At 37.9% G+C, this 12,860-nt stretch overlaps 1 protein-coding gene across 1 annotated transcript in view; it reads right to left on the bottom strand.

Moving 5' to 3' along the window:
• Positions 1–12,860, bottom strand: part of LOC131986190 (glutamate receptor 1-like) — a 92,639-nt gene that overhangs the window by 15,324 nt on the left and 64,455 nt on the right. Inside the window, exons 14-15 of the mRNA XM_059351027.1 lie at positions 7,846–8,044; positions 6,738–6,985 (exon numbers count right to left, since the gene is read on the bottom strand). Of these exons, the coding sequence (XP_059207010.1) occupies positions 6,738–6,985; positions 7,846–8,044 (447 nt within the window). The remainder of the gene's footprint in view (positions 1–6,737; positions 6,986–7,845; positions 8,045–12,860) is intronic.

The following is a 12,860-nucleotide window of genomic DNA, read 5'->3' as shown; positions in this document are numbered from 1 at the left end:
TTCAGGTAGACAGACATTTTTTAAAACAACAAACCGATCAGGAGCCACATTTTTCTATCAGTATCAGGATCTTTTTCATGAGTGATTCCCCTTGGCTGCAGTAATGTAAACTTTAAAACCACTCATGACACTGAGCTTCACCGTCAGGCTTTCAATTTACAATTTAATCCTGGTTCTGACAAGACTGCATAAGTGGGACTTTGGAAGCAGCACAGCGTGACGGCTGGAAGGATTCGACTCAGGAGAACCTGAGAGAATCTGTTTTACAAGTCTTTGTTTGGGCGTGTCCCAGGCACGACGGGCTGAGTAAAAGTTGAACATACTGAGGACACGACGTCTCCCAGGACAGCCTGGAGTCGTCCAGGAGGAGCTGCTGTGATCAGCTGCAGCAGAAAGGTCCGGTCCTCTAATCAGATCTATCTGTCAGCTACACTAGTGATGGGAAACAACATTTTAATACGGTCTGGGCTGAAAAACGGCAAATCCATCCTGTTTCTAACTTCAGCGCAGCAATGCTTAGTTTCCATTCAGTACCTGATAAATAAAGGAGGAACAACAGTCAAATGTTTGGAACCAATTGGAATATAAAATATACTGAAATAACAGATTAAGGTGTAATGATTATTCCAATACAGAATAAAGACATTTTGCCTGCTGTTCTCCTTTACAAACCAGCGACGATCAAAAGCTTTAGAGGCAGAAGAAGCAGTGATGTTTGAGAGAAAATGATGAGTGACGAGCCAACCAGGACGACATCAGACATTAGAGTGAAGGGACAGATGGATGTGATGATGGTAACAGCAAGAAGAGTTTTGTTCTAAAGTGCATTTTCTAAACGAACATATACATCAAGAATTAAGTGAAAAAAGATAAAATGGTCCAGCTGAAATGTGCACACTACAATATATCTGAAGACAGATTAATTTGCAAATTGGAGAAAATCAGGAACAACAGTGTTTATGGTTTAAGAAATTGAGGTAAAATTGGCGTTAATATTGCAGAATTCCTCATTTCTCAACAACCAAATTACATAACTATTTTCTCGATCAGTTCAGCATCACTGCTACAGCAATTCCTGTCAATCAATAGCCAATAAGTGGGTTCACATGAGTCCTGCTTCTGGTTTACAGCGAGGTGAAGACCACCATGGGACCTGGACAGATATGGACGGTACTCACGGGGAGAGAATCATTATTTTGATCCTGTTTGAACGGTGCCATGAATTAAAGTTTGCAAAGTCAAGAAAGTTGTGAAACTGTTTAAGTATAAGATTGTAAAAATCTGAAAGACTGCACGACGCAAAAGTCAGACAAATATGTCATAACTTTCTCTCCATGAAGTTAAAATTCCTGTGTGAAACCCCAAGATATACCCCTCTTGTGTTTTTCACGTTTTTCATGAATAAATCTGTAGTTCAGACCAGTTTTGTGGAGTTTTTCCAACAATTAATATATTTTGGGCCAAGGATATTATAATTAACGAAAACTAATGAAATAATGAAAACTAGAATTGAAAAAGCATTTTTGTGAACTGAAATAAAAATAAAAACAAGAGTTTAAAAAAAAAAGATAACTAACTTAAACTGTAATGTGTGGTTACAAAACTAACTAAAACTATATTTAAAACGTCCTTTGTTTTTGTTTTTGTTGACTTTTTTCATACGTAATCCTTTTTGGTTAACATGAAATCTATTTCATCCATCTAGTTTTATGAATTAATAACCTTATTGGGGCTGAGATGGATAATAAAAGGAAATAAAGGCATAATTTATTATGACCTTTTTGAATCTCACACCCAACAAATAATACCCAATTACAAAAAAATGAAAACTAATGAAAACTAAACTAAATCTAAGCATTTAAAAAAAAATGCAAAAACAAACAAAAACAAAAATTCTATATTCTAAATTCTATAAAACTCACGTTAAACTTTCATATCAAGGTGAGGGCCACAAAATATCCTCACAAGGGCCGCAATTGGCCCACGGGCCGCAGGTTTGAGACCCATGATGTAATTCAAGGCACGATTCAAAACGGACTCAACAATTCTACCGTTTCTGCATTAACTGGCCCCATGGGGGTCCGCCCCACGGACTGTAGCTCGTCAGGACTACATGAAGCCATTCTTGACTGTGTTTGAACATCAACTTCAGATTGATGAAAGAAAACAGAAATGTCATTTTGGAACAATAACTCCCAGAGAAACGGCGAGTCAGAGATGTTGAGCTGTTAGTAGAGGAGCCGGTCAACCCAGAGGCAGAGCACGCCGACTGTGTAAAGGTGATTATCCAACATGCTCACATTCCAGTGGTTTTTACAACCGCGTTGCTAGGCAACTGTTTGCAAAGACTGACACCTTCTTGTGCAAAAGTGGTGAATAACATCCATGACTCTGCTTTTTTATTCTGTTCGCCACAATCTCCTCTCAGAAATCCTCACATTTGCTTTCGTTGAACATCAAACACTCACACAGTGTGTTCGGTTCTGTTGTTCTCTGTGGAACAGTGTTGGACTGCACTATTAATTTTCATAACACACAAGAACATACATTATTTATACATTCAGCATGGACTAATCTCAGCTTTTGGAGCTAATTTTCCGTCCTCTGGCTCTGGGTTGGCCGTAAAATGCTGATGTGAAGCAGAAAGAATGAGAACAAGATGTTCTCTCACAGAACATCTGATAAGAACATGGACAGAGTCCACTGATGTCTGAAACAAAGGGAGGCAAGAAACACGACTTTCAAATGCTGCTGTCAGATAAAACCGTCCCCACGATGTTCATGTTTTAGCACAGCGAGGACTGTTGGTTTGTGTTTTGGTTCTTCAGCCTGCAGCCAACGTCTCAGACTGAATAACGTTCTTCTTTTATGGTTATCCAAGTGGAACATTTCTACATTAAATAATTAGATCACAAATACACGTACTCAAACTCATTTTCTCTGCTCTTTGTAATGTGGAATTGTCTGCAGGGCATCACAAGGTGGATGTTCTCAGGTTGTTACGTCTCTCTTGTTAATGTAATTTGACCTTTTTGAGGCTTAAACGTGATTTATTTAATCCACGCAGGAGGTTTAAGGAGGAACGGACTAAAAACAAGAAATAGACTCTGACGTTTTGACCCTCTGGAGTCAATGTAAAAAACAAAAATAATGACCGCTTGTTGAATATGAATTAATGTGTTGTATTTTCTGAGCTTATTTCATGTAAAAATATGAATCTGTAAAGCGTTTTGATTATATCTGTCAGATAAATGTTGTGGAGTAAAAAGTGCAACATTTCCCCGTAAAATGTATGAGATAAGATAATAACTATTATATTCATACAAATTTAGGACAAGAAATTCATGTATAGATTCATGTGAATAAGGAAAGTGGTTTAAAATCAACAAATAACTCACAGAAAAGAAGGTAAGAATAGATGAGTTTGTTCTTCTTCTAACTACTTTTCCAACATAAAAAACAAGAGTGACAATTAATTTGCTTTATGCTTTTCTGTAAATCTTACTTGTTTGCATGGTTCCCTTTTTTAGATATATATGTTCGAAATAGTACTGATATAAAGTAGCAGGTAACTTGGGGCGCTCTCACAACCCAAAGTTTAGTCTGTTTCAGTGAAACTCTGCTGGTTAAATCTTTGTTCTGGTTTGTTTGGTCAAGATTCTGGTCCTGGCTCGCCATTTATGTTGAGGAAAATCTTGACAAATAATGCACAACAAGAAAGAGTTCTTGGAACATAGCCTTGTGCGGGATTTAATGAAAAGATATAAAAGTACAGACAAGTAATGTGGTTGGAACAGCTCCATCTATTTTATAAGATTCTTGTTATACTGTAAGGTTGGTGCGTTTTTTCTTGTGACTGGCTCGCCCGCCTTTAACTTCCTTTCTTTGTTGTCATTAGTGCTTTTGGGAATTCAGGGGAATATTTAGTGAGTCAGCAACTTCTTATCAACCACTCCACTCATCCTGTGGACGTGACACTGTGTCTGCATCTATTTCGCTTGTATTTTACAGTGAGAATGTTTCTGTTGTGTGCCAATGCAACTAGAGAACTACGTTATTCTTTGGTTACTCTCCAATAAAATTCTACATCAGTACTCGGGGTCCATGTCGCTTTGTTTATTTCCTGTTTACATTTTTCACCACCAACTTTCCAACCAATCAGAAATAAAACTGTGAGGATATTTCAGCCCTCCACCTTCATAGACTCCTCTCGTTTAGCGGTATGAGTAGAGAATATTATATTTTAAAAAATATATTTATCAGCTAGCTTTCAATTTTAAAATGTTATAATTGAATGTCATTTTATATATGTCTCTTTTAAATGCTTTTAATGTTTTGTGTAAAGCACTTTGAATTGCCCTGCTGTTGAAAGGTGCTATACAAATAAACCTGCCTTGCCTTGTGTTACATTTCTTCACTGTGAAAGAAACCAGACTAAATACAAAATGAACCAAAAGTATCAATTTCACTGTGATTCGGACGAACCAAACAGACTTGGGTTGTGAAAGCTCCTTTAAAGAACCTGGTAAAGTACAAATAACTGTGGAAATAGTGGATTTCTTTATTGTTTAATTCAGTTAAAATCGGTAGAAATTCTTATTAAATACAGGGACTATTAATTAAATATTTTATCTGACAGCAGCAATAAATAGATAGATAGATAGATAGATAGATAGATAGATAGATAGATAGATAGATAGATAGATAGATAGATAGATAGATAGATAGATAGATAGATAGATGGATAGATAGATGTTTGGGTGTTAGTACTGTGATGACTGTAGAGGCAGAGAGACAGGCAGGTTGGCAGTCAGACAGGCATCACAGACGACAACAGACAGGTAAAACAGGCCGAAAGACTGAAACACTGAGACAGACAGACAGAAAGACACACACACATATATAGACAAGGACAAACAAAAGAGAGAGAGAGACAAGACACACAGAGAGACAGATTAAGAGACTGACAGTCTCACAGACAGACAGAGAGACAGACAGACAGACAGAGAGACAGACGGACACACAGACAGGAAACATGTCAGGCGGTCAGTGTGTTGATGTTCTGTACGCCTCAGGGCGCCGTGATGCTCTGCAGAGGTGGAACCAAGTCATCGATTCTCAAGTCTCAAGTCGGCCTACTGTACTAAAGTACAACTTCAAAGTAGATGTTTAGTTTTGCTTTTCACTGGTTTTAATGAGAACCCTGATTGTATAGAGGTCTATGAGAAAATGTTTATACTTCTGACGTGATTTGTGACCTCAGTAAACATCCTCATCGTGAGTCTATGGTCTCAGTCGTAAGTTTCAGGTCTTCTTCAACACATCATGATGTTTGTTTAGTAAATAATCGTCCATTTAGAGTCAATTTTTTTCTGTGAAAGGGTCAAATTTCGCAGCTATTTGGAACATTATCGCTTAAAACATCTGGTTCACTTTTCGGTTGGACTAAAAGACTCCAAGGAGTTCAAGGGTGCCTAATCTGGAACCAGTTCTTGGTGTTTGTTCAGCCAAAGAACCGGCTCTCTGCAGGAAAACTGGTTCCAGAGGGACACCAACTCTCTGCTGGTCTCCAACCACGAACTGCTTGTATCAGGGGCTGGGGGCGGGGCTATCTGACCAACAGGACCAAGAAAACGCTGTGATCGCCATTTTTAAGCTTCACTATGGACCCAAAATCAAAGCAGTGGTCTGTGGAGGAGACAAACAGTCTCTGCAGCATTTGTAGAGAGAATGAAGTCCACCATTGAAGTCAGCCTGCAAAATCAGCAAACCGGTTCTGGTACTGGTTCGCAAGTTGAACCAACTGCAAGCCAGCACCAGAACTAGACCTAGGTTCTTGTTGGAATAAAACGTGTTTCTGAGGAGTCTATGTTAATTCTGTCAAATAAGTAAATTAGTTTTAAGCCTGTTTTTCCCATGATAAAATTAGCATCCTAAGTGATATAAGCCAGGTTGGACACTGGAGGAGGTGGTGGAGACATCCACTGTCAAGATGTTCGGGTCCATCCTGAAATACCCAGATCATCTGCTACACAAAACCTTTAGGGACCAAAAAAACAGCAGTGGACGGCTCTTCTCTCTCCGTTACAGGATGGAGAGATTCAAAAGATCCTTCACTCCTACAGCCATCAGGCTGTCTCATTCTACCAGACTAACTGAATTTACCCTCAGGGATAAATAAAGTAATTTTGATTTGATTGATTTGATTTGATATCACAACTATCATGAATTACTGATACTTTTCACTAACCAGGCTAGCTAGCCAGAGCTAGCACAAGCTGATAACTTATCTCAACCAACTTGTCCAAATATGGTCACTTCTGGCTCCTAAAAACCAAGATGGAGACAGCTGAAGGGAGGTTTGTCCGACCAAACCCGCCTCTGGTTTGAGAATCTGCTCTGTCTGTTGTATACGAGTCAATGTTGGAAGGTCAAAGTTCAGCTCCAAGTCAAGTCTGAGGTGATCGATGACTTGAGTCCAAACCTCTGCACACCAGGTCCACTGACGAGATCCAGAACTCCGGCTTCTTTTGCCAGTTTAGTTGATTTTCATAAAACCAATCAGTTGTTTGATTAAATCTCTTAAAATATATATATATTTCAATCCATGCATTAACCTTTTGATTTAAAACCAAGAAAACAAATGTTTAATGTGTTGTTATCTCATATGACTGTTATGAATTTGCCACAAAAACAGACACAAGAGGACGGGAACATGAAGCCACACGGACCGTTACCTGAGGGGCGATCCTTTGGGCGTGGCCACCCCGTAGCCTTTAGAGTCCAGGTTTCCTCCCACCTTCATGGTGTCGCAGGGCTTCCTCTGCTCGATGTACTCGTTCATGGACGACTCCAGCAGGTAGGCGTATTTCCCCTTCGACTTCCGCACTCTGATCACGCCCTCGTTGGTGTTCTTGACGAACACCGACGGGTCGGCGCTCCGCATGTACGACCACATCTTCTCAAAAACGGCGATCTTTGACCGCTAAAGTAGGAAAAAAAACAGATAATCAGGGTGTCGAGCTGTTATCTCAGAGCAGATACGACTACAGCACTTCAATGTGGTGGAAATTTACAGGAAACTGTCACATTAAAACATGAATGATGTCTTGTTTCCATCCCTGATATGTGAGTATAATATACAGTCATGGAAAAAATTATTAGACCACCCTTGTTTTCTCCTTGTTCATTTTAATGTCTGATACAACTAAAGGGACATTTGTTTGGACAAATATAATGATAACAACAAAAATAGCTGATAAGAGTTTAATTTAAGAGCTGATATCTAGACATTTAACATGTTTTTTTTTTATTGATTTTGGTTATTATCAAGAATGCTTCCATGTCTGTAGGTGTAAAAATTACTAAAAAAGACACAAAATGACAAAAAAATAGATGTAAAAATGACCAAAAAAAGAACACAAAATTATTGAAATAGACACAAATTGACCAAAATAGATGTAAAAAAGACACAAATTGACCAAAAATAGATGTAAAATGACCAAAAAAGGACACAAAATTATTGAAATAGACACAAATGAACCAAAATAGATGTAAAAAGGACACAAATTGACCAAAAATAGATGTAAAAATGACACAAAATTATCGAAATAGACACAAATGAACCAAAACAGATGTAAAAAAAAGACAAACATTGACCAAAAATAGATGTAAAATGACCAAAAAAGGACACAAAATTATCGAAATAGACACAAATTGACCAATAATACAGGAAAAAGTTATTACACCACCTTGTTTTCTTCAATTTCTTGTTCATTTTAATGCCTTGTACAACTAAACGTGACGAATATAAAAGATAAAACAGATAGAGCGACGTGTCCTCACCCTGAAGAACTCTTTGGTGGAACCTCCGTCCAGCGTGCCGTAGGCGATCTCCGTCTGCTTGGCGAGGTCGTCGGCGCTCTCGATGGGGGACACCATCCTCTCCACGGTGAGGAAGGCCGCCAGGTTGGCTGTATAGGAGGAGATGATGATGAGGGTGAAAAACCACCAAACTCCTCCCACGATTCGACCTGACAGAGACCTGAGGAGAACCAAGGAGAACCAGGGAGAGGACGCGTCAGTTCAGGCTCCACGTTTCACTCTGTAAATTCTGAGAACAAACTGTGTGTTTGAACTTTGGTGAAACTTTTTTGGCAGTTAAAAAAACGGTTTTCTCCACATATTCTACATATTGAAGTATTTGCATGTTTCCAGCCGCTCTTGTCCTCTCCTCTCTGCTCTGTGTAAATTTAAAATGTGTCCTAAAATAAGTGGTTATTGATAACCACTTATTTTAGGACACATTTTAAATCAGACATTTTGATAAAATATCACTGTTTTAAGCTTTGATTCATCACACATGATTCATTCAAGATACGCTTAAAATGTGAAAATCCAGGAAGAAGATTTTTAGTTAGTTTAGATCATTTTGTATCAGAGACACTTACATTTATTTTTAGAGTTCCTCTAGGAAGCATTCTGGGCCCATTTTAAATTATGTATGTTTTATATATGCATTTTTATTCTTAATAGCAGCTCCCTCTGTGCAGCATTATCAGTTATTGTACTGTGAAATGCATCAATATGCAGACGATACGCAGCTGTATATCTCTGTGCACCCCGACAGCCCCAGTAATGGAACTGGTCCCACTTCACCACTGTGGATAAACTCTGTGTTTCCTGTTTGACTGAAACATTCCTGCTGACAAACTGAAAATGTCGATTGACCATTTAATCCTCTGAACACCAACACCACCAGACGGTTCACTGTACAAAGAAACTGTAAAAACAGACATTATTGTGAAAATTTGAACTTTCTGACAGTCCTTGAACGGATCATCTGTTACCAGATTTTCCGTTATAAAAAGTGACCAAAACTTGTGTTAATTGTTGATATTAGTGTCAGAATCTCTGTATTCTACATGTGTCATTTAAAATAAACCAGATCCTGTTAAAAACATTAAATTCTGCTACTTAGAGACACCGAAGACATGATTGATTCTGCTGAGACCAACGGTCACGTGACAAATATTCACTGAGAATCTGTTTACACAGAGCAGAGAGGAGAGGACAGGAGAGGCTGTTTACACAGAGCTGAGAGGAGAGGACAGGAGAGGCTGTTTACACAGAGCTGAGAGGAGAGGACAGGAGAGGCTGTTTACACAGAGCAGAGGGGAGAGGACAGGAGAGGCTGTTTACACAGAGCTGAGAGGAGAGGACAGGAGAGGCTGGAAACATGACAATACTTCAATATGTACAATGCATAGACTTTTTTTGGGCAATTTCACGTCTTGTTTTGGTCATTTTGTGTCTTTTTTTTGGTAATTTCTTGAAATTTTGTGTCTTCTTTCGAAATGTATGTATTTTTTCGGTAATTTTACGTCTTGGTTTGGTCATTTTGTGTCTTTTTTGTAAATTTACATCTGTTTTTGGTAATTTCTGGGATTGTTGTGTGAATTTTGTCAGCCACGTGACAAATATTCACTGAAAATCTGTTTACACAGAGCAGAGAGGAGAGGACAGGAGAGGCTGGAAACATGACAATACTTTAATATGTACAATATGTGGAGACAACTGGTTTTATAGCATTCATCACACTTGAAAAAGGGGTTTGATATATACAGTAGATTCCATTTTATTCAATTGTGTAAATATATATACTTTCTTTATGATTTCTCTCATTCTAAGTGTGTATTTCTGTACTAAGACATGTTTGAGTTTTTCCCACTTATATCCATGATTGTGCTGACTCCATAGAGCTGCAGGACTTATACATTATATAGATTTTATATGCTGCAGTAAAAAACCAAGGCCACAGAAAGGAAAATGTAAAAACACCCTGAAACATCTGGTTGGGGTTCAGAGAGGAACATCAGTTATTCCTGTTGACTATAAACACTCAGTGAATAATGTGTTGAATTATCAGTTTAATACAGTGAGAGAAACATTTGAGGTTTAAGCTTCAGAAATGGCAGAAAATCTGATGTTCTGTTATGTCCTGATGTGTGACTTAATAACATCAGAGTCGTTTTTAAAGTCTGACCTCGTATTTCGCCGCCAGAGAGGCAACATGTGTGTCTGGACGGCTGATTGGCTCACAGCTGAATCACTGAAATAATACATGTGTTACTCTTTATTTATACGTCCTGCAGAATCTGAGACAGCTGAGACTGAAGCGCCCGCGGCCACACACACACACACACACACACACACACACACACACACACACACACACACACACACACACACACATCCTTGTACTTGTATCTTTATGAGGGCCCTCATTGGAATAGTGGATTTTTCATTAGTTTTAGTTTTAATTTCGTTGTGAATTTTTGTTTTCAGATTCAATTAGTTTTAATTAGTTTTTAGAGTGAGATTGCTAGTTTTAGTTTTTATTAGTTGTAGTTTAGTTTTTATTAGTTGTAGTTGTTTTGTAATGGGGTATTTGTTGGGTCCAGATTCAATAAAGTCACAATAAATGTTTCCTTTATTTCCTTTGTCTGATCCATCTCAGCCCCAATAAGTTTATTAAGTCATAAAACCAGAAAGATGAAATAGATTTCATATCAACCAAAAAGGTTTACAGATGAAAAAAGTCGACAAAGACGAAAACGAAGGACATTTTCACTATAATTTTAGTTAGTTTTGTAACCACAAAATACAGTTTCAGTTAGTAATCTTTTTTTTAAAAACTCTCATTTTTATTTCAGTTAACGAAAATGTCTTTTCAATTCTAGTTTTGGTTATTGTGTTTCCTTTTCATTAACTATGATAACCTTGTTCACGAGCCCCTTACCCTAAGGTAACCATGGTAACCCTAACATAAACCTAACTGTAACCTTTGACCCTAAAATAAAGTCTGAAATCTCAAAAAAAAAAGCCTTTAAAGAAGTGAGGACCGGCCGAAATGTCCTCACTATGTTGGTTAAAAACGTGTTCCGGTCCTCACTATGTAGGAAGTACAAGAACACACACACACACACACACACACACACACACACACACACACACACACACACACACACACACAGCATCTATACATCAAATACATGAACACATACACACACACGGCTACTGTTCAGCCCTGCAGTCTGAACCAGTTTGTCTAAAGGTGACCCTGTGTGCTACTAACACACACACACACACACACACACACACACACACACACACACACAACACACACACACACACACACACACACACACACTGGGCCTGTGTCCTGATGAAGGGTTGACAGACAGACAGATAAACATGTTTCTGCTCTCATCCAGTATATAGTAACCACACACAGGAAGTCTTCGTGCCCATATAAGGTAACATGGAAGGTTAAAATGCTGACACCACCAGAAATGTGAGCTGTCTCCATTTGCCACTACACCGCAGGATTTGTTTGTGCAGATTGTGATGATGCTCTTTATGTTTTTTATTCCCATGTGACTCTAAAGCATGGGTCTCAAACTTGCGGCCCGCGGGCCAATTGTGGCCCTCGTGATGATATTTTGTGGCCCCCACCTTGATATGAAAGTTTAATGTGAGTTTTATATGAATGGAACTTTACTGTGTTGTGTGTGGAAGGTCCCTTTAATTACTTTGTTTGGTAATTTTGTGTCTTTTTAAAATAATTTTGTGTCTTTTTTAATAATTTTGTGTTTTTTTTAATAATGTGTCTTTTTTCAATAATGTGTGTTTTTTTGGTAATTTTGTGTCTTTTTAGTCATTTTGTGTCTTTTTAAAATAATTTTGTGTCTTTTTTGATAATTCTGTGTCTTTTGGGTCATTTTGTGTCTTTTTAAAAATAATTTTGTGCCTTTTTTTGTCATTTTGTGTCTTTTTTTGGTCATTTTCTGTCTTTTTTGATAATTTTGTGTCTTTTTGGTCATTTTGATACTGCCTCCAGCGGCCCCCAGGTAATTTGAGTTGAGACCCCTGGTCTAAAGCCTTAAAGTTAATAATTGATGGAGGTTTCAGTTGTTAGAATCAAACAGTAAATGTTGTGTTGAGTCGGACCTGGTTTAACGGAAACAGAAACTCTCGTGATTAACGGTTCAATGTTGGTTTATTTTATAGTTTTTTTACAGCGTGGTCGATACAAAGTTTTACCCCAAAATGAAGTTAATGCAACCTGTTTTTTAAACTATTAATAATAATCACATAGCAATCAAATTTAACACAATTCAAGGCCAAAAAATCAGATTATTGGATTTTAGTCTTTTTAATGAGAATAGTAAAAACTCCAATATAAAGATATTTATTTTAAGAATCTCAAGTAGAGGATGATTTATGATGGATCCAAATAATAAAACAGCAGGAAAATGTTGAATATTTCATAGACAAACTGTGTGTAAAAGGGGCTCAAGCTTTATTTTTATGGATCTTATTGATGAAGCTTCTGTCAGACCGTCACACTGAGACGAATAATACAGAAAAATAACAACAACAATAATAATAATAGCAGAGATAAATAAGAACAATGTGTCCTCACCTTTTATTATTTTATATACGATGTGAAGCGCAACAGTGATTTAATGAGGACAACAAGTGAACTGAAAACACACACACACACACACACACACACACACACACGGTGACACACTCCTACATACATATATATATACACACACTGTGAGTGTGTGAGTGTGTGTGTGTGTGTGTGTGTGTGGTTGCAGTAGATCCAGAATAGAAAGCGCCTCAGGCTTCACTCAGCAGGAGAATACAACTGACCCGGCAGCTCGTCACACACCATTCTTTCATCATAACATGTGTGTGTGTGTGTGTGTGTGTGTGTGTGTGTACGTCTACTTTAATAACTTCTGTACATCTCTGATTAGGTGTATTTATGTATGTGTGTGTCTTTG

The sequence above is a fragment of the Centropristis striata genome, chromosome 15, assembly GCF_030273125.1.
Source record: "Centropristis striata isolate RG_2023a ecotype Rhode Island chromosome 15, C.striata_1.0, whole genome shotgun sequence".
NCBI classification, from domain to species: Eukaryota; Metazoa; Chordata; class Actinopteri; order Perciformes; family Serranidae; genus Centropristis; species Centropristis striata.
Note: the sequence above shows the minus strand (reverse complement) of the source record. Positions and strands in the feature narration are given on the sequence as shown.